This window comes from Seriola aureovittata, chromosome 20, assembly GCF_021018895.1.
Source record: "Seriola aureovittata isolate HTS-2021-v1 ecotype China chromosome 20, ASM2101889v1, whole genome shotgun sequence".
Taxonomy (NCBI): Eukaryota; Metazoa; Chordata; class Actinopteri; order Carangiformes; family Carangidae; genus Seriola; species Seriola aureovittata.
Genome location: NC_079383.1, coordinates 18,201,253 through 18,225,057, shown reverse-complemented (window position 1 = coordinate 18,225,057; position 23,805 = coordinate 18,201,253). Strand labels below are relative to the sequence as shown.

Genomic DNA, 23,805 nt, shown 5'->3' with positions numbered 1-23,805 from the left:
GGGTAATGCAAAGGGACAGAAATGATCAGTCACATTCTGCATGAGCGTGATTAGAAGAGGATCCGACACCTCATCAGAAGGTGCATCAGCTTAACCAATTATCCAGCAGGCAGTTTTCAGCAGTATTGAAGAGTTGATCTAAATCATTGTCATGAATCTTCTCCCCCCCCCCCACCCCCACCCCCCAACCTCCCTCCCCCAGGCACCTCTGTAATTCAGGTGACAGCCACAGACGCAGACGACGCCACGTACGGGAACAGCGCCAGGGTGGTGTACAGCATCCTGGAGGGCCAGCCGTACTTCTCCGTGGACCCAGAAACCGGTCAGTATCGAATTAAATGTGAAACCCACCCCGGGGATACTCTTGCAGAGTAGTTGAATATACAGCTGTGGTGGTGTACTTTGTATTCCTGCCTCCGTTTTGTTGTTTTTTTTGTTGTTTTTTCTTTCCTTTCAAACGTAATGTGACGTCATTTCTGTGTTTAATTGAATCCTAAAAAACAATTTTCTGAAAAGAATCTAAACTTGTGTCCAGGAATGGAAATGATTGCCTGTATCCCGAAGAAACAACAACTACAAAAGAAAAAAAAACCCCAAAAAAACCCAATATTGAAAAGACTGCTATTTACTGACCAATGTGCACAAGTCCTCAGTCCTCCTTCAGTGGAAAAGCTCTTATCCTCCTGCTATAACAACGCTGCTTCCATCGCACTCTCCACCTACATATGTAACCTGCAGCTTGAATGTAACAAGTTTACACCCTTTGTCTGGAGGTGGGCATTCTCAAACCATAACAAATCACAAACTGAAGCCGAAATGGAGAAGGCAAGCTGAGCTTTACCAGGAAAGTAAATTAAAACAATTTATCACAGAATAACTCCTGGAATGCAGGTACTTTTCCTCTAACCGGTCCAAAAATACACAACACGTCAGCCTCATCTCGCAGGCTTGACGGGCGAGGGGGGATTTATAGTAGAGAGTGGCAAATCACCAACCCCAAAATCTAACCGCTTGCTAGTTTTAATCATTAATGTGCGCTTTGGAACACATCCCGCTCGTGTCTTTTTTTCTTTTTTTTTTGCTTAAACAAAAGGGAAACGACAAAAAAAAAAAAAAAAAAAAAGCCATTTGCAGATTAGCGGAGGGATTAACAGTAATATGGTTTATCCCACATGTGGTATGTAAGCTGACATCCCCTCTTACACAAAGACATGCCTGGACATCACATTATAAGCAGGATTTGTTTCCCCTCTCCTCCTCTGTGTGTGTGTGTGTGTATTGTAGTCATTAAGCAATAACAAAGGTAGACAGAGATATAGAGCGAGCGTGATGCCGTTTTCTGAAGCTGCTATACGTTTTGCTTCCTTTCCTGCGACGCCGCCGCAACGATCGCTGCTCTCTTAACAGTGTGTTGTCCGTGAGATATATTGCACATCGTAAGTGGGAGGGGGGGTAGGGAGCTGCATTGTGCCTGCTTTTCCTTCTTGTCATGTTATGTATGGGAGGAAGAATAGAAGAAGTTGCAGGGCCCTTTTGAACAGTGTAGGCCAGTGTGATCTGAGGCTGAGTGATGTGCCACGTCAGCCTCTCCCTCTTCCTTGTTGTTTGAAATGCAATGAATCATCTATTCAGGCTGAAAGTGGTGAAGTTTGTCAAAGCAGTTTATTTAGGGTGAAAACATTTTTTCACCTTTATTCTCCCACTCCATTTCTGTCTCTATCTCTCTCTCTCTAACTCTCTCTCTATCCCCCCTCCACCTGCCTCTCTTTTTATGAAGCTTCAATTTCAAACGTGTAATAGCAGACAGGATTTAAGACCGGCTCTGATGGGAGATGGAGCACACCTTTTGAATATGCTGCCAATTACCGCTTCACTCGGTCTCTGTCCTGACTCCAAACTAGAGATCTAACGTGTCAGAGCGGAGAAGTAAGCAACTGCACGGCACTTGAAAGGCTGAACATTAACAGAGTCTTAATTCCAAAGAGGAGATAAATGATGCGGAATACATTTGGAGGCGTACGCTACACTCGGAAAATTAAAGGAATACGCTGTGGTTTTGGTTAGGGCCGGCCCTTTTGTCCACTTACCAGATAAATCATGAGAACACAGACACCAAAATGTGCTCCTGGGTGGCAACTGAGCTCCATGCTGCCGCGCATACTGAGCAAGAGCACTGACCTTTCAGTAATAAAATGTTCTTAGTGGTTTAATTATCTGGCCTGTAGATGCATAAATCAAAAAAATGAAACATCATAATTCAATACAGCTGATGCAAAATCTTTCAGGTGAGCACAGGGATTTTTAAAAAAAAAAAATTTTATTAGATATATGCACTCCACCTGTGGAAACAGGGTTAGGGTTAGACATTAGTTTTATGTCATATGGAAGGTTGATTTTTATGAAGGTTGTACACAAACCTGTCAGTCTGGCATGGTTTAAAAATGACCCACCACTGAGCTAAAGAGTCATCACTCATGTGGGCTAACAATTAATTTCATTATCTGTGAATCCTCTGATCGTTTTCATGAATTAGTTGAAATTTCAGTCTAAAAAAAGCCAGATAATAGTAACAAATGTCCATCACAGTTTCTCAGACTCAAAGTAAATGTTTTGTTTTGTCCAAAACCTAAAAATATTCAGTTTAAGATTATATAGCTTATACAAACAGAGAAAAGCAGCAAATATTCACAATGGAGAAGTGTTAATTAGGGATGTTGACTTGGAAAATGACTTGAATTATTCATTTATCATCAAAATCTGTGGTGTTTATTTTTCATCTAAAGAATCAACTAATTGTTTCATCTTCACACTGTTTATTGGCTTAATGTTAACACTTTGACATAAACAGTACGTACTGTTTATTGGTTTATTGTTCATACTGGGCATATATTCATCATCATTTACACTCTCTTTGCTACTGTTTGCAGAAGATAAATAATAAATGGTTGTTGTAGTGATAACAAGACATATTTGCAGTAACGAAACATAAACTAATGTAATCAAAGGCAATGTTGAGATGCTGCGCCCAATATTATGTGCTTATGTTGGAGTTAGGATGCTATATAAGCTATTATATAGCTTCACATATTGGATAACAAAAGATCATCGGTTTGTATTTTTTTATCGATTTCAATAGAAAAATACCCTGATTGTTGAAAAGCAGCAGGTTTAAACTGGTAGTCGCGTGTATTTTATGTTCCCACACATCCAAAAGTTCATGTTTGCTGCTCCAAAACGACAGCGGTGACCACAGCTGAAGGGTCAACGAGGTCATAAGGTCCTCTTGTGTTGAGCACTCCTCAGAAAATGCTTTCAGTTGTAGAGAGTGGAGAGTAAAATGGACAAATGAGCTGCTGATTATGCACCAGAGTCCCTATAAATACAGAAAATAAGTGGTTAAGAGTTTTGTGCTGCAAATTGGATTTTCTCCAAGATTTTTATGTGTGGTCGTTTGTTTTTGTTTCCCAGATTTTCACCAGTTTGCAAAACAAACACTGATGGGGCTCATTCTTTAATACAAAAAATAAAAAATAAAATGAAACCCCTCCTTTAAGTTTAGCCTTTTATCTAAATAAACTTGACTTGATTGGATGAATGGATTTTACAATCGATTCTCTCTGTAAATATTTTCTCCTCAGGCCTGATCAAGACGGCCCTGCCTGGCATGGACAGAGAAGTCAAGGAAAAATACCAGGTTGTGATCCAGGCGAAAGACATGGCCGGACAGATGGGCGGCCTCTCAGGAACCACTACGGTCAGCATCACCCTCTCCGATGTGAACGACAACCCGCCGCGCTTCAACAAGAGTGAGTCCAGCCTCCTGGAAACAGCTCACACACTCGCACACGGAGTGACCAATCCTCAGCCCGTGAAAACCACTTGTCAGTTGTGAGCCGGTGCCAGGCCGGCAGCCCCCATCTGGTGTCAGTTTCAGAATGAATTTGGATTATTGCAGGGAGCTCTGGGTTTTGTGCCACTGAGGCAGGCCTCTTAAAGGCAGTGAATAATTAAATATAGAGCCATATGACAGAGCGAAGGGTCCTGCAAAGTGCATCAGATCATCCCTGTAATCCCTATTAAATAAAGAGAGTACATTCACTGGGTTTTATCTCTCCTACTCCTCCTCTCTCTTTGTCTATCTCTTGCTATTAAGTCTTTCTTCTGCTGCCTTTTACTCCATAAAACCAATGTTCTCAATTTAGTGCTCCAACTGTCCTTGGTGCATTTTTTTCCCCCACTTTTTTGTTACCCTCTCGCTCATCAATCATCAATCCTTCCTTTCTACTCCCTACTCTCTTTCAGTCTCACACATTGTCTGCCTTTCCTCTCTCACCCACCCCACCCCCACCTTCCCCTCCCGCCCATCTCACTTCCTCCCTTGCACGTGGCAAACGGCGACGGCAGCCAGATCAGATTGACAGATTACTGGTGTCGTCGTGTCTCCCCTCAGTAACAGCAAGCGCCAACTGTACAGTGGGCGACGCGTGCGCACAGCCGCGAACTCAAGGCAAACACGCGACCGCAGAAACCCCCCCTCCCACCCTCCCACCGGCTTTGGTGGGGGGTGAGGAGGGGCGGGCGGTGGGGGACAGACGCTGTCATCTCAGCCTCACCGCCAATGAATGAACAGTGAGAGGAGGGAGGGAGATGGATACGACAGGGATGGAGGAGATGACAGGAGGGGAAGATAGAGGAAGAAAGAAGAAGAGTGAGGCAGACGACAGAGAGACAGCCTGTGATGGAAGGGGGGTGTTGGCAGCGTGGAGGGAGATTGAAAGAGGGAGAAAGAGAAAGAAATATTGTAATGGGACACCCAGAGGAGGTAGAGTGTCAGGAAGCGATATCATTGTTGTCTGCCGGAGTGATGCCTCTTCTTTTCCACCCAATGCTAAATACCTGTTAGCCTAGGGAAACCTTCTCCTGGTGTGTCACTTTCAGTGTGTTTGTGTGTGTGTGTGTGTGTGTGTGTGTGTGTGTGTGTTTGTGTGTGTGGAGGCAAAGTGTCAGCGTCACAGCGACCTGCCGACTCAGGCGTTGCCAAAACACTGTCAGCATGTTTTATTAGTGTGTCAGTGCTGTTTGTCTCCGCAGGCAGTGTGTATATCACGCCCGCTCCCTCCTGCGGTCCAGCTATTTATTTAAGCATACGAGATGCAGCCGGGCGCCGGTGCGGCCGACAGGCAGCCATCAATTTATCTGCCTCAAACCAGGAAATCATCTCACAAAATAAAAAGGAAAAAAAGAAGAAGAAGAAGAAGAAGAAGCAATTAATTTATGTTGAGCAAATTGGCCCAGAATTTATGCTACATCCTAAACTTCCAAGTACTGAGTCAATACCGCTTGTAGCAACTTCTGTTAAAAGGCCAAATGTCTGTTTTGGAAATGAAATATGTTTTACCGCATATGAAATGTCTGCTCCACAGCTGATCTACAAATGTTGCAGCACTAAATCTCCCACTCTGCTTCTTCTTTTCACACACTCTCCTCTCCCCGGCTGGCTCTTATATTGCCGCTCTCTGATTGGCTCTGACTCACTCTCTTCCTAACCTGCTCTCTTGTATTCTCGCTCTCTGACTCACCCGCTCACAGTTTTTCTTTATTCACTAATGGGGTCATAAAAAGATGCTGAGGTTATGACGTTTGCTGGGTGTTCAGGGATTGTGGTGTTTGTTTTTTGGCCGGTGTATCCTTGTTGTTTTCTGTGTATTAAGGGCATTAATGCTTCTGGATTCATAAAATCTTTAATAGCATCGATGCGCCTTTTAAATTAATTGAATCTTTGTGTGGGAAAAAATGAAAATGGACATGAAAAGAAAAATCAAGGACACATAATTTTGGTTGTCATGGCCGTGCTCTCACACTAAGTGTCAGACTCGCTTTCAGCCCTGAGCCTTTCTTTCTCCAGCATTTCCCTTTTTTTTTTTTCTTGTTGCCCTGATCGTGCAGTTCTTCTTTTCATGCGACCACCAAATCACACATTCAAATTCTTTCTCTGCAGCCCTCTACGAGTTCAGAGTGTCGGAGTCCACCGAGCTCGGGGGCTCGATGGGAGTGATTCAAGCCATGGACGCCGACATTGGTGAGAACGCGGAAATGGACTACAGGATCATCGGGAGCGACGGGCCCGGCATGTTTGATATCGTCACCAATAGGAGCACGCAGGCGGGCATCGTCGTGCTGAGGAAGGTCAGGGACTCTCTGTTGCTGGGGGGGGGGGGTGTTAGGGGCCCAAATGAGCAAAGGTTGTGTAGCTTCCACATCATGTTGTCTTCTCTTTTCAAAATCCCCATTTTAACTGCTCCAAAATTCCAGAAAATGGCGATTGTCTTGTTTTGCAGACATATTTTTGACGAACGGTCGTGTTCGTCAGAGCTGATCTCAGTGACAAATACATTGTGTATCCTGCGACTCCTTCACAATAAAAGCCACACCGTATCCCACTGCAGCAGTACAGAACATGGGGTTTGCATTAGCAGCGACTTGATGCAGCTGACCAGGTGTGAAGAAAGTCAAACAGTAAACTCTGGATCACATTTGGTTTCCTGCGAATCCATCATGCATGAGAAGGTGCTCTGAATCCAGGCGGGAACGGCGGACCCCACCACTAACAGTGAAAGTCACTTTATTACAGAATGTGAATACAATGAATGGCTAGAAAACTGTTGACCGTGTGTAGTATCATCCACAGGGTTTGATTTCATGAACACCTGACATTATAAAATTAAAGGAAAGTGTCATTTTGTATAAATAGATATTATCTATCATCACATTAGGTCTCCATCAATGAAACTCAGAGGGATTCTAAGTTTGGTCATGAAGTATTATGTGCTAGATTGATATAAATAAGTGCAGGGAGTAATGTTCACATAGTTTCAGTAATGGTTTTGCTTACCGTTGCTGTTCAAGGACCCTCGACTTAATTTTACTCCCTCAAAACAAATCTACTCACACTCCTCATACTGACCAAAAACAAATCAACTCACACTTCACACTATGACAAAAAAAGCGCGCAACACCTGAACTGCATTCGATAAAGGAAACTTTTTTTTATTTTTTTTTTTCCATACTCTGAGACAGCCAGAAGATGGACAGTAGAGTTATTAGATTTCAACTTACACTTGCTCACACTTCCACTACATGTGTTTTGAGTGAGATTCATTCTTCCTCTCAGCTGAGACCAAAGCAGAAATATTGATGCTCAGTATGGATCGCAGCATTCAGCGGTGTGCTGCGGTGTGTTTCTGATGTATTCAACAGAATCTGGCAGTTGCCTTATCAAGCGCCCTCTCTGCAGCCTTCGATCGATCGCTTCCATCATGCCATCATTAAGTGGAAGATGACATAATTGCCTTTTGTAGCCGTGGAGGTGCTGTAGTGGATGCGGTGTGCGGGCAGAGTGTGTGTGTGGGGAGGGAGTATGCCCTAATTCTGAACCTTCTAATTAAATGGGCTTGTCAAGTGGGAGTGTGTCCCATCTCAGCACGCACCGGCCCTGCAAAGGAACATATTCCTCCCGCTGACGTGCACACACCCCCTCCTTGCCTTAACAGGTAACAGCAGAAATCAATGACTCATATTATGTTATTATTCATGGCTTCAGAAAATGGTTTGTTCCATCTGGATCCTTCAAGCTTTCATGGGCTGTTTCCAACGATCACGGACCCGCCGTGCTTTCATATGTACAGTAGGCTCGCTCTGATCTGGCTGCTCCTGCTCAGCACGGGGCGCACAGTCATTAAAATACACCGCTCTCCAATTATTTCCATCAATAGGCGGATACCTTCAGTGGCTACAACTTAAAAAACAGTTCAGAAAAGGAACATAAAAGCAAAAACAGACCGCTAAAATGTGCAACGGCAGAAAACTTCAGCAGTCATGCAGGAATCAGGCTACTAATCATCTTGCACTGTCCATAAATTATAGGAGGGGGATCATACATAAAGGGCAACAAAGCTGCTTCCTTTTAGGCAAACAATTGGATAAAATGAAAGCCTGTAAACCAACAGAACATATGTACAATACCGACGTTAGTAAGTTCAAAATGCTTTATCACTATGATCTTTTCAATGTGAACAGAATAGTTAAAATATAAACCAGTGGTGTACGTGTCCTTCGACAGAACACCATTTCAGATATTATTTTAATCTGTGTTTCAGTTCTTCAGTAATCTTTTTCTAATCATAATTATTAAAAGATGAAAATTAAAAATGTGCACAATGATGATACAACCTCACAAATGAAAATAAGAGAAATTTTTCCCTGCACTACAATTTGTATTTTCCTTCATAGTCAGACTAGAAAAGCACTCAGAGTGCCGCCAAGACCAATGTCAAACATCATACACCAGATTTCAGAGATAAAAATTCCATAGCAAAAATAACAGTTAATGATCTTGATCTGGCCCAAAATGTAATGGGCTCGTCCCTGGCCTGTGCCCCATCCCTCCACCAAGTTCGGCGAAAATCGGTTCATTACTTTTTGTGTAATGCCGCTGACGAATAAACACACAGGGGTAAAAACACAACCTCCTTGGCAGAGGTAATGAAACACTGCACCGAACAGCAATATTGTCTCTGTTGCGTTTAAGACTAATCTGCAGTACTGATCTCTTCATTTAACAAAAAAGAAAAGAAAAGAAAAGAAAAAACACTGAAATGAACAGATGTCGCCCAGCAAACACGGAGAGACAACTTTGATTTATTGTTTCATAGAGTGTTGAAGGGATCAGGAAATCAAGCTGAAAAGCACAAACATCAAATGAGTTGATTGAAAGTGTGGCAAGTATTTGTCTGCATAAAGAAGAAGAAACAAAACCTGTATATCATATATATTAAACTGCACTAGAAACATAAAGTTTATATACTATATTGTTAAAACACCAACCAATAAGATTTCCTGTCTTAAAATGCCAACATGAGTCTTGTTCTTTGTAAATGAACCAGGCCGCGTTCTTGTTATATCCCACCAAAATGCCACATCAGTCACATTATTCAGGCTGTGCTGGCAGTTAGAGAACGGCCTTTCCATGCCCACAAGAGCACAGGTCTGATCATGTGCATCTGCTCATGTGTGTCCACCTTCAACAAGACACTGAGCCCCGTCACAGGCGCTCATTAGAAGATGCTCTGGAAAAAGATTGTCAGTTTAATGAATGAAATCCCAATCTGACCTGAAGTTAAATGTGGCAGGATGCCATGAATGGAGATTAGTTTTCCCGAAAATCAACAGCTGAACGTGCCGCCGCATACAAATGAATGTTTAAAAGTAAATATTAAAGGACAAACACTATGATTAAAGCAAAAACTAACAAAACATCACAGGAGAAAACAAAGAAGCCTGTAAAGTTACAGTACGTCAAACATCCTCTCTCTGTTTCGCAGCCTCTGGACTTTGAGAGGAAGCGCCAGTACAGTCTCCGCGTTCAGGTGGAGAACGTCCACATCAACCCTCGCTTCTTCTCAATGGGCCCGTTCAGGGACGAGGCCACCATCAAGATCATCGTGGAGGACATGGACGAGCCGCCGGTGTTCGAGCGCGCCAGCTACGTGATGGAGGTCAAAGAGGACGCAGCCAGGAACACCGTCATCGGCTCCGTCAGCGCGACGGATCCTGACGACAAAAAAAGTCTCATCAGGTACTGAAATACCACCAATTTCACTCCTGAATGTTTTAGTCCAAAAAGTCATATATACTTCACTTTTCAGCGAACCTTTTATCAACCTACCCTCCATTCATTCCTGTTGGTTTCACCAAAAAAGAATGAGTCAAATTCCACTTAGTAGCTTGAAAAAATCAATTAAAAACTAATAAATGTACGGTATCTAGAATGTGCAAAAAATATTGTGTATGAGCGTAAGAGTAGTAATACTTATGTACAACAGTTATGTAGCTTAACTTTCCATATTCATGCGCTGCAGGAGCTTCCAGTAAGTGAATTATTTCAACTAAACTTTGATGTGAAATATGGTTAAAAGCTCTGGAGGCAGTAAATGGACCATATGCATTATGATGCATTATGAAGCCTTGGAAGAGAGACACATCATTATATTAGACAAAATGCTACTAAATACTGAAATGTGACAAAAGTTCACTTACACAACCCAGTTCATTGGGATACAAAATTACCCAAGTATTCTATTAAATGGGAGTCATGGCAGTGAGGTGTGAGGCTGCGCCTTCGACTCTGTCTCAAAGACTTTTTCATTTTTATGATGCACTAAGGGAGCTGGCTCTCAAGGTTGAAGTTCCACCACTTTATTGCAGGTGTCAAATATGATATCATTCTCTTTTATCGCCCATCATCAAGCAGGTAGCTACCCCGTGGCATTTAGAGCCGCGCAGCGGAGAAGGAGGAGCGCCGGGAAGCCTGAGGGCTGCCTGGCATGAGGAAGTCACAGAGACGGTTATCTTTATTAGCTCGCATGGCTGGCCCCCCACACACGCGCACCGTTCAGGCCCGGATGCATGCACACAAGTTCCTCCGTCGGCGAGGATGAACATGCACATATGCACCTAGGCACCGCGCTCGAACATAAAGGTTTAGCTGATACATCAGGGTCATAATGAACTGTTTTACGTCAGATGTTAGATTGTCAAAAGATGCGATGTGTGAGAAAGTTAACGTCTGATTTTCAAGGTGGTGAAATTTGAAATTGTTGGATAAAAAAGGTTTTGTTCTCCTTTCACACATTCAGACATGGCATTTCTTTTCAACTCACTAGTCAATCCCACAGTTGTCCCGCTGTAGGCATGATGGGTCACGCTGTTTTAAAAAGCTGCCAACTCTTTTATTAGAATTTTATTAGTCCTCCTTTCAATAAAGCCTTTTAATGCTGCGATTCTCTAAATGCTGTTTCCAGTCTGCAGCTTACCGAGGGGCGAACTCAGGAAATAAACACTAAAAACCTTTTAATAGTTTGGCATGAAAATGAGCAATAAGCTATAGACTGAATATTCATTGGAAATATCATCTATCCTCCAGTTTAAAAATACCAACTCACACACAGACAGAAGCCTGGTTCTGATAACTGTAGAGGCTGAACTGGGCTAAATTTGATTGTATTCTTAACTTTGCTAACAACAGTTTCACCTCAACATCCATTGAGTGTCTATTCTTGAGCTTCATCAATGATCGGTTCAACAGTTGTCCATGTGGGCCAACACGGACAGAAAGTCCTTTGAGAAAATGCCATGAAAAGACTGAAATTTGAACATCAACAAATGGCAAATTCTACCTGCTGATGAAGATCATTTGCTGATAAGATCAAAAGTTCCAGGACAGGTACTAAAATGACCTTGAGCATTGTTTTGTAAACTGAGTTTTTTAGTCATCTAGGTTCTATATAACTGCTTTTCAACAGATGATATTTCATGGTGTAGTTAGGACCTACTTTGCATTGAAATGAAGAACTCCCGCGACAATAAATCGATTAATCAGAGTATATATTTGTGATAAAATGAATCAATATGAGCCATTTTTGTTTGAAAAATGATTTTAAACTTTTAATTTTTTGTTGTTTGCTGAACTTGGTTGGAGAAAAGAATCTTTTAGGACAAACAATTCATTTATATGACAGATGGTGTTGAACCAACATTTCCATGTAACTTAGACATCTTAAAAAAACTTTCCTGGAAGTTTAGCCCAGGTGGAACTACGCACCTTTTCACCTGCACATCCCGAAATACTGGACACCCATTGACTCTTGTTCTCAGAGCATGCCTTATGAAAATACTGTGGTGAGCCAGCCGGTCATGTAGCTTCTGTAGAGAGGAAAGAGGAAATATGTCCCAACACGCTGATCACTAACATTTCTGTAACCCTCCGTGTCCTTCTGCCTGGCCTCCCATCCAGCCAGCTGCCTGCCTGCTGAGAGCAGCACTTTGGATGCCCGGTCAGGACGAGGTGCGCTGTTATCTCTCTGTCATTAATCAGGGGAAGGGTTAGGGCCCAGCCAGCTGAATTATTGGGAATATTAGAAAAGCAATTAGTAAAGCCCACGGCCGACGGAGATTTAACGAGGTTAGAGTTACTGTCGGTGCGGGCTAGGTGGTAGGAGTGGAGGAGAGGGGCAGGCAGAGACGAGGAGGGAATGTTTAGATAAAGACACTAAAATGGTTGATGCAGGAGAGGCGGCGGGGAGGGGCTGAGGGGGTTGGGGACGGGGGGTGGATCTGCGGAGAGAGGACAGCGGTGCGATGGTGCATTGAGAGCCCCGGTTCATAGTCTCCCCTCAGGGGTCTCCTTCCTCTTACGCTGACCCTCCTGATGCCTGCTACTCCATTAATCACACTGATGTATCGCAGTAGTCTGGGAAGCAGAGAAAAACAACACGACTGGATAACCTGTTGGCTCATGTGTGTGTGTGACTGCGAACACTTATATAAATGTGTCATCACCAAAGGACAGACTGTTGGTGCCAGAGAGGACTGTATGCAATATATGTTAAAGGGTCAGTTCACCCAAATCACATTGTTTAAGGTCTTGTAGATAGTTTCCGGTTTATGTGCCCCTTGATATTAATTTTTGTGGCATTACAGTTCCACCAGATTACTGGAAATATTAAACCTTTACATTTATAAGGTTGTTGCAGTTGGCTCCAATGTTTTGCACGTGACAATATACATGAGGGAATATGCTTAAGTCGAAATAGAAAAGCAACGGAATCCATTTTGGTCAGCCATGTTGATCTAGCTCGACGCATCGCTGGCTCAGCTCTGCCACTTACATTTAAATTCTGTGTGAAATTCTTTGGGAGACAATGGGCTGTTAATTTTGAGAATTTCACTGTGTTTTGAAAACGGTGATTTTCACTCGAAGGTTGAGCCAAAGCAGTTGAGAAAATCTGTAAAAGGAGAGACGCCGGCGCTCAGGTTTCAGTGGCTCAAAAGCAACTTGTCCTCGAGAAACCTGTATAAACCTGTAGACTGAAAGCTGTGAGAATTATCCACAGTTAAAAGGACATTGTTTCTGTTAAAGGGTATTAAGTTTGTAACATGTTTACATATTACATACAACATCTTTCAGTGTTTCATTAGACCTGAAAATATCTCTATGGTTTATAAAACCAAAGGGTAATTGAGAAAATCAGTTTTTTTGTGATTTGTGGAAACTGACCCAGTACACAGTGTTTAGAGGCTGTTCATTAACTCTGTAGTTCAGCTCGTCTGCGCAGGTGAAAACCAATTCTGTTCTATTTGACGAAGCCATCGTTTCTTCTGAAGGCAAACCGCTGCCTGGATACAATAACCTATTGGACTGATACTAAAATTCACCCTTTTCTTAATGCATTCTTGAGTAGGATGAATAACAAAGAAAAGGAAATAATGGCAGAGTGCAGACAAATCCATCATGCTTGTTTTGAGTACCCCCTGCCTGCTGGAACCCCTCTAACCACACAGAATGTCAACCGAGACATGGCAGTAAATGTGACCATTTCCTCTCAGGTTCACACCTGAGAAACGGTAAATGCGACTGTACCCTGTACCCCTCACCCAGGGAACACAACACACTTCCACACAGCCTCAGTGCACAAGTTTAGAAGTGAATCCCTGTGTGTGTGTGTGTGTGTGTGTGTGTGTGTGTGTGTGTGTGTGTGTGTGTGTGTGTGTGTGTGTGTGTGTGTGTGTGTGTGTGTGTGTGTGTGTGTGTGTGTGTGTGTGTGTGTGTTTTGTGCAGGTACACTATTGATCGGCGCACAGACATGGACAGAGTGTTCAACGTCCATGCAGGCAACGGGTCAGTGTTCATCCTCAGGGAGCTTGACAGAGAAGAGAACGCCTGGCACAACATCTCCGTCATCGCCACAGAGTTCAGTAAGTCCAGCAGGATGGAAAGCACACATTTCCACTCACCCACCTCCTCTTACTCTGCCAGCCAAATTGGATTTTTGGAATAGATACTAACCTCTGAATGTTGTGTGGTGAAGTGAAAAAAGGGGCGGCTTGTAGAGTATTAGAAGCAGACACTTCCAGTTCACCCAGTTTTGGCTGGTAGCTGGTGTTTGTTCCCTGAGTACATTCACACTCTCAAAAAGTGGCAGCAGCCCCTTTTTATTTTTAACTGGAGAAGGAACCAGGCCTATTGAAAACTTCTAAAGCTTATATTAGAAACTTGCATTTGCTCCAAATCTTCCTAGTTTGAAAAGTACATTTTTTTATAATGCACCAAACTTTTTTGTTGTTTTCCAATTTACTTTCTCTCTAATTTTCTTTAATAATTTCCATTTATAAAGGATCAATTTCATCTGTAAAACTACAGTCAGACCAAATCCTTCTTTCGTGTCAAACTTAATTAGGTGTAAAGCTTCTGTCAACACTTCCTTCAGGGAAGTTTCACATTAAAAGCCTTCTAGAGATTAAAAGACTACAGTCCCTCACTTTTTTTGTTGGCTGTGAAACATTTGTTGAGTCTCATTAACAGTAGCTTACCAGCAAAAAAAAAAAAGAAAGAAGAAACTTGAAGCATAACATCACTTTGTTGTTCTTGTGCTTTGGAAATACACTACAGTAAATGTATAATGTGAGGCATTATAACACAGGTTTTTACCTGTCCTTTATTTATTCATGCTGAATAATGAAATAATGAATTAATGAATTTGAATAATGGCTTTTGGTCACCTTGATTTGTTTTAATGAATCCCCAAAATGAAATCTGAATAATCAAGCGTCATACAGATGTGTCAGGCAAAGGAAATTACATTGTGTACACGCATAGACTAATTAAGACCTTAATTTGATTCCTTTGAGTTCTTTACTATACATATCTATATATAGTAATTTAACATTTTCTTTTTCATGTCAGATATCATGTATTTGCTTCAGAACAAAGGCAAAAGACACACCCACACACTGTACATGTATTATGGTAAAATTATATAAAGAAATAATTATTAGTGGACATTCAGTGTATCTATCTTTGTGTTTCCTAGACAACCCGCGACTGTTCAGCCGCGTGCCTGTTTACATCAGAGTGCTGGACGTCAATGACAACGCTCCAACATTTGCCACCAATTACGAGACGTTTGTATGTGAGAACGCAAAGGCTAATCAGGTTGGTATGATAACAAAAAGCAGTAGTCATGGTTTCATCTTTTTATTTCCTCCATTGCAGCGTGTAATTAGCATCCCTCAGAGAGAATTTGTACATATAAGAAGTATAAGTATATAAGAAGTACTAAATGGGTAGGGTAACTAATGCATCTGGGAATTTTTTTTTTTTTTTTGTGCATAACCTCACCTTTCAGGTGTGGAAATAGTTTTCAGAACACTTTCGACCTCCACTTATGCCTAAGATTAAAGAAGTCAAGAGCACATCCACAGTCAAAGAGATGTAAAGAGGTTCAAAAAGAGGCTGCTGCATTATATACTATTTACTGTAACACTCAAACACAACATCACCATCTTACAGTTGACATTTCAGTTGTACTCCTGCCATTTGAGATGAACAACCCAAAATACTGTGACACGAGACGTAAACTCTGACACCAAGTCTTCCGCTTCAGTATCACTTGTAAATTTCACCACATTTTTTGTGTTCACACTCAGATCCAGATCTCAAACCAGGGCTTGACTTCTTATTTGTTGGCTTGTACTCTCGAGTATTCAAAGAAAAAAAAAAAAAGAAGTCTATTCACAATTCAGTGTTATCTTGTAGATGCTGGACTTCGGCTACAGTGGTGGAAGATCGTGCCAATTTGTAAACAAAATGTTGTTACAGCCAAGTGCGTAGGTTTGGTCTCAACAGTGGAAGGGACTCAACAACCCCGCAACCCCTCCAAAATAAGAGATTGGCTTTTTAATGCAGTTAACCAAATGGTTTATTACCATATAAGATCTGATTTACATTCAGGAATGCCCATACGAAAATGAAATATATGCACATTTATGTCTACCTAATAGAATAATGTATTTCAGTATGTCTTATTTATGCCTTACTATACTATGCCTTATTACACTGAGATGATTTTTATGTGTGAAGTTTATATCCTCCTCCCACAGTTCTAGGACATGTTCAGTAAGTTAATTGCCATTTTTATTCCATGCTATATTATGACATTTTTTGACATTTTAAAGCCTTACTATACTATGGCGTTTAATGCCATACTATACTATAGCGTCTTTATGCCTTACTATACTATGGCATTTTTATGCCTTACTATAGTATGACGTTTTTATGCCTTACTATACTATGGCGTTTTTGACATTTTTTTGCCTTACTATACTATGGCGTTTTTGACATTTTTTTGCCTTACTATACTATGACGTTTTTTGACATTTTTATGCCTTACTATAGTATGACATATTTTAAATTTTTTAGCCTTACTATACTATGAAGTTTTTTGACGTTTTTATGCCTTACTATACTATTAAATCTTTTGACATTTTTATGCCTCATGGCATTTTTTGACCTTTTTATGCCTCACTATACTATTGCGTTTTTATGCCTTACTATACTATGACGTTTTTTGACATTTTTATGCCTTAATATACTATGGCATTTTTTATGCCTTAATATACTATGATGTTTTTTTACATTTTTATGCCTTATTTATAGTATGGTGTTTTAATGCCTTACTATACTATGATGTTTTTTGACATTTTTATGCCTTACTATACTATGGCGTTTAGGCCTTCTATACTATGATGTTTTTATGCCTTATTATATTATGACGGTTTTTAATAATTTCATGCCTTACCTATGGCATCTTTATCCCTTACTAAACTATGACGTTTTTTGACATGTTTATGCCTTACTATACTATAACGTTTTTATGCTTTGTTATACTATGGCATTCTTTTTTTTTTTAAGTATAATTTTTGGGCTATTTTATTCCTTTATTTGATAGTACAGTAGAGAGACAGGAAATGGGGACATTTTTTTGACATTTTTATGCTTCACTATACTATGGCGTTTTTTGACCCTTTTTATGCCTGACTATAGTATGGCGTTTTTATGCCTTATTATACTATGACATTTTTTGACATTTTTATGCCTTACTATAGTATGGCTTTTTTTTTTGACATCTTTATGCCTTACTATACTATGACGTTTATGCCTTCTATACTATGACGTTTTTATGCCTTATTATACTATGACGTCTTTTTGGCATTTTTATGCCTTACTATAGTATGGCGTTTATTGAAATTTTTATGCCTTACTATACTATGACGTCTTTTTGACATTTTTATGCCTCACTATAATATGCCGTTTTTATGCTATACTATACTATGACGTTTTTTGACATTTTTATGCCTTAATATAGTATGATGTTTTTTGATAATTTTATTCCTTACTATACTATGGCATTTTTTGACCTTTTTATGTCTCACTATACTATGATGTTTTTATACCTTATTATACTGTGATGTTTTTTTGACATTTTTATGCCTTACTATACTATGGCGTTTTTTGACATTTTTATCCCTCACAACGTTTTTGACTTTTTTATGCCTTACTATACTATGGCGTTTTTATGCCTTAATATTCTATTCTGTTCTTTTAACATTTTTATGCCTTACCATACCATGGTGTTTATTGACATTTTTATGCCTCACTATACTATGGCGTTTTCATGGCTTACTATACTATGACGTTTTTTGACATTTTTATGCCTTACCATAGTATGCCGTTTTCATGCCTTACCATATTATGACGTTTTCTGACCCTTTTTATGCCTTACTATACTATTGCATTTTTTATGCCTTACTATACCCTGGCATTTTTTTACCTTTTTATGCCTCACTATACTATTGCGTTTTTATGCCTTACTATACTATGTCGTTTTTTGAAATTTTTATGCCTTGCTATAGTCTTTATGCCTTATTATACCATGACGGTTTTTGACAGTTTTATTCCTTAATATACTGTGATGTTTTTTGATAATTTTATGCGTTACTATACTATGGCCTTTTTATGCCTTAATATACCAGGGTATTTCTTTACCTTTTTATGCCTCACTATACTATGACGTTTTTTGACATTTTTATGCCTTACTATACTATGGCGTTTTCATGCCTCACTATACTATGGCGTTTTTTGCCTTATTATAATATGACGTTTTTTGACAACTTTATGCCTTACTATACTATGGCGTTTATGCCTTCTATACTATGACGTTTTTATGCCTTATTATACTATGACGTTTATTGACAATTTTATGCCTTACTATAGTATGCCGTTTATGCCTTCTATACTATGGTGTTTTCATGCCTCACTATACTATGGCGTTTTTTGGACAATTTTATGCCTTACTATACTATGATGTTTTTATGCCTTATTATACTATGACGTTTTTTGACAATTTTATGCCTTACTATACTATGGCGTGTCTGCCTTCTATACTATGACGTTTTTATGCCTTATTATACTATGACGTTTTTTGACATTTTTATGCCATATTTATAGTATGGTGTTTTAATGCCTTATTATACTATGACGTTTTTTGACAATTTTATGCCTTACTATAGTATGGCGTTTTCATGCCTCACTATACTATGACGTTTTTATGCCTTATTATAATATGACGTTTTTTGACAATTTTATGCCTTATTATACTATGACGTTTTTTGACAATTTTATGCCTTCTATACTATGGCGTTTTCATGCCTCACTATACTATGACGTTTTTATGCCTTATTATAATATGACGTTTTTTGACAATTTTATGCCTTATTATACTATGACGTTTTTTGACAATTTTATGCCTTCTATACTATGGCGTTTTCATGCCTCACTATACTATGACGTTTTTATGCCTTATTATAATATGACGTTTTTTGACAATTTTATGCCTTATTATAATATGACGTTTTTTGACAATTTTATGCCTTATTATAATATGACGTTTTTTGACAATTTTATGCCTTATTATAATATGACGTTTTTTGACAATTTTATGCCTTACTATAGTATGGCGTTTTCATGCCTCACTATACTATGACGTTTTTATGCCTTATTATAATATGACGTTTTTTGACAATTTTATGCCTTACTATAGTATGGCGTTTTCATGCCTTATTATAATATGACGTTTTTTGGACAATTTTATGCCTTACTATACTATGACGTTTTTATGCCTTATTATACTATGACGTTTTTTGACATTTTTATGCCGTATTATAATATGACGTTTTTTGACAATTTTATGCCTTATTATACTATGACGTTTTTTGACAATTTTATGCCTTACTATAGTATGGCGTTTTCATGCCTTATTATACTATGACGTTTTTTGACATTTTTATGCCATATTTATAGTATGGTGTTTTAATGCCTTCTATACTATGACGTTTTTTGACAATTTTATGCCTTACTATAGTATGGCGTTTTCATGCCTCACTATACTATGGCGTTTTTTGCCTTATTATAATATGACGTTTTTTGGACAATTTTATGCCTTACTATACTATGACGTTTTAATGCCTTATTATACTATGATGTTTTTTGACAATTTTATGCCTTACTATAGTATGGCGTTTTCATGCCTTAGTATACTATGAAGTTTTTTTTACAATTTTATGCCTTACTATAGTATGGCGTTTTCATGCCTTATTATAATATGACGTTTTTTGACAATTTTATGCCTTACTATACTATGACGTTTTTATGCCTTATTATACTATGACGTTTTTTGACAATTTTATGCCTTCTATACTATGGCGTTTTCATGCCTCACTATACTATGGCGTTTATGCCTTCTATACTATGACGTTTTTATGCCTTATTATACTATGACGTTTTTTGACATTTTTATGCCTTATTATAGTATGACGTTTTTATGCCTTATTATACTATGACGTTTTTTGACAATTTTATGCCTTACTATAGTATGGCGTTTATGCCTTCTATACTATGGCGTTTTCATGCCTCACTATACTATGGCATTTTTTGCCTTATTATACTATGACGTTTTTTGACAATTTTATGCCTTACTATAGTATGGCGTTTATGCCTTCTATACTATGACGTTTTCATGCCTCACTATACTATGACGTTTTTATGCCTTATTATACTATGACGTTTTTTGACAATTTTATGCCTTACTATAGTATGGCGTTTTCATGCCTCACTATACTATGACGTTTTTATGCCTTATTATAATATGACGTTTTTTGACAATTTTATGCCTTACTATACTATGACGTTTTTATGCCTCACTATACTATGACGTTTTTATGCCTTATTATAATATGACGTTTTTTGACAATTTTATGCCTTCTATACTATGGCGTTTTCATGCCTCACTATACTATGACGTTTTTTGCCTTATTATACTATGACGTTTTTTGCCTTATTATATATGACGTTTTTTGACATTTTTATGCCATATTTATAGTATGGTGTTTTAATGCCTTATTATACTATGACGTTTTTTGACAATTTTATGCCTTACTATAGTATGGCGTTTTCATGCCTCACTATACTATGACGTTTTTATGCCTTATTATAATATGACGTTTTTTGACAATTTTATGCCTTACTATAGTATGGCGTTTTCATGCCTTATTATAATATGACGTTTTTTGACAATTTTATGCCTTACTATACTATGACGTTTTTATGCCTCACTATACTATGACGTTTTTATGCCTTATTATAATATGACGTTTTTTGACAATTTTATGCCTTACTATAGTATGGCGTTTTCATGCCTTATTATAATATGACGTTTTTTGGACAATTTTATGCCTTACTATACTATGACGTTTTTATGCCTTATTATACTATGACGTTTTTTGACATTTTTATGCCATATTTATAGTATGGTGTTTTAATGCCTTATTATACTATGACATTTTTTGACAATTTTATGCCTTACTATAGTATGGCGTTTTCATGCCTTATTATACTATGAAGTTTTTTGACAATTTTATGACTTACTATAGTATGGCGTTTATGCCTTCTATACTATGACGTTTTTATGCCTTATTATACTATGACGTTTTTATGCCTTATTATACTATGACGTTTTTTGACATTTTTATGCCATATTTATAGTATGTTGTTTTAATGCCTTATTATACTATGACATTTTTTGACAATTTTATGCCTTACTATAGTATGGCGTTTTCATGCCTCACTATACTATGACGTTTTTATGCCTTATTATAATATGACGTTTTTTGACAATTTTATGCCTTACTATAGTATGGCGTTTATGCCTTCTATACTATGGCGTTTTCATGCCTCACTATACTATGGCGTTTTTTGACATTTTTATGCCTTACTATAGTATGGCGTTTATGCCTTCTATACTATGGCGTTTTCATGCCTCACTATACTATGGCGTTTTTTGACATTTTTATGCCTTACTATACTATGGCGTTTATGCCTTCTATACTATGACGTTTTTATGCCTTATTATACTATGACGTTTATTGACAATTTTATGCCATATTTATAGTATGGTGTTTTAATGCCTTCTATACTATGACGTTTTTTGACAATTTTATGCCTTACTATAGTATGGCGTTTATGCCTTCTATACTATGGCGTTTATGCCTTCTATACTATGGCGTTTTTTGCCTTATTATAATATGATGTTTTTTGACAATTTTATGCCTTACTATAGTATGGCGTTTTCATGCCTTAGTATACTATGAAGTTTTTTGACAATTTTATGCCTTCTATACTATGGCGTTTTCATGCCTCACTATACTATGGCATTTTTTGCCTTATTATACTATGACGTTTTTTGACAATTTTATGCCTTACTATAGTATGGCGTTTATGCCTTCTATACTATGACGTTTTTATGCCTTATTATACTATGACGTTTTTTGACATTTTTATGCCATATTTATAGTATGTTGTTTTAATGCCTTATTATACTATGACGTTTTTTGACAATTTTATGCCTTACTATAGTATGGCGTTTTCATGCCTCACTATACTATGACGTTTTTATGCCTTATTATAATATGACGTTTTTTGACAATTTTATGCCTTACTATAGTATGGCGTTTACATGCCTTATTACAATATGACGTTTTTTGGACAATTTTATGCCTTACTATAGTATGGCGTTTTCATGCCTTATTATACTATGACGTTTTTTGACATTTTTATGCCATATTTATAGTATGGTGTTTTAATGCCTTCTATACTATGACGTTTTTTGACAATTTTATGCCTTACTATAGTATGGCGTTTATGCCTTCTATACTATGGCGTTTTTTGACATTTTTATGCCTTATTATAATATGACGTTTTTTGGACAATTTTATGCCTTCTATACTATGACGTTTTAATGCCTTATTATACTATGATGTTTTTTGACAATTTTATGCCTTACTATAGTATGGCGTTTTCATGCCTTAGTATACTATGAAGTTTTTTTTACAATTTTATGCCTTACTATAGTATGGCGTTTTCATGCCTTATTATAATATGACGTTTTTTGACAATTTTATGCCCTATTATACTATGACGTTTTTATGCCTTATTATAATATGACGTTTTTTGACAATTTTATGCCTTACTATACTATGGCGTTTTCATGCCTCACTATACTATGGCGTTTTCATGCCTCACTATACTATGACGTTTTTATGCCTTATTATACTATGACGTTTTTTGACATTTTTATGCCATATTTATAGTATGGTGTTTTAATGCCTTATTATACTATGACATTTTTTGACAATTTTATGCCTTACTATAGTATGGCGTTTTCATGCCTTATTATACTATGACGTTTTTTGACATTTTTATGCCATATTTATAGTATGGTGTTTTAATGCCTTCTATACTATGACGTTTTTTGACAATTTTATGCCTTACTATAGTATGGCGTTTATGCCTTCTATACTATGGCGTTTTTTGCCTTATTATAATATGACGTTTTTTGACAATTTTATGCCTTACTATACTATGACGTTTTTATGCCTTATTATAATATGACGTTTTTTGACAATTTTATGCCTTACTATACTATGACGTTTTTATGCCTTATTATACTATGACGTTTTTTGACAATTTTATGCCTTCTATACTATGGCGTTTTCATGCCTCACTATACTATGGCGTTTATGCCTTCTATACTATGACGTTTTTATGCCTTATTATACTATGACGTTTTTTGACATTTTTATGCCATATTTATAGTATGGTGTTTTAATGCCTTATTATACTATGACGTTTTTTGACAATTTTATGCCTTACTATAGTATGGCTTTTATGCCTTCTATACTATGACGTTTTTATGCCTTATTATAATATGACGTTTTTTGGACTATTTTTGCCCTATTATACTATGACGTTTTTTGACAATTTTATGCCTTACTATACTATGGCGTTTTCATGCCTCACTATACTATGGCGTTTTTTGCCTTATTATAATATGACGTTTTTTGACAATTTTATGCCTTACTATAGTATGGCGTTTATGCCTTCTATACTATGGCGTTTTCATGCCTCACTATACTATGGCATTTTTTGCCTTATTATAATATGACGTTTTTTGGACTATTTTTGCCTTATTATACTATGACGTTTTTTGACAATTTTATGCCTTACTATACTATGGCGTTTATGCCTTCTATACTATGGCGTTCATGCCTTCTATACTATGATGTTTTTTGACAATTTTATGCCTCACTATACTATGGCGTTTTTTGCCTTATTATAATATGACGTTTTTTGACAATTTTATGCCTTATTATACTATGACGTTTTTTGACAATTTTATGCCTTACTATACTATGGCGTTTATGCCTTCTATACTATGATGTTTTTTGACAATTTTATGCCTTCTATACTATGGCGTTTTTTGCCTTATTATAATAAGACGTTTTTTGACAATTTTA

The 23,805-nt window shown here is 38.0% G+C and overlaps 1 protein-coding gene across 2 annotated transcripts in view; it reads left to right on the top strand.

Annotated features, from left to right (window-relative positions):
• The window catches only part of LOC130161263 (cadherin-6-like), a 64,501-nt gene that overhangs the window by 33,503 nt on the left and 7,193 nt on the right, over nucleotides 1-23,805 (top strand). The window contains exons 4-9 of one of the 2 annotated variants that reach the window (XM_056364433.1): nucleotides 203-322; nucleotides 3,639-3,806; nucleotides 5,999-6,186; nucleotides 9,381-9,634; nucleotides 13,676-13,812; nucleotides 14,928-15,049. In XM_056364433.1, the coding sequence (XP_056220408.1) occupies nucleotides 203-322; nucleotides 3,639-3,806; nucleotides 5,999-6,186; nucleotides 9,381-9,634; nucleotides 13,676-13,812; nucleotides 14,928-15,049 (989 nt within the window). Of the gene's footprint in view, nucleotides 1-202; nucleotides 323-3,638; nucleotides 3,807-4,423; nucleotides 4,823-5,998; nucleotides 6,187-9,380; nucleotides 9,635-13,675; nucleotides 13,813-14,927; nucleotides 15,050-23,805 lie in introns of those variants that run through there. The other variant, XM_056364434.1, reaches the window with a different exon arrangement.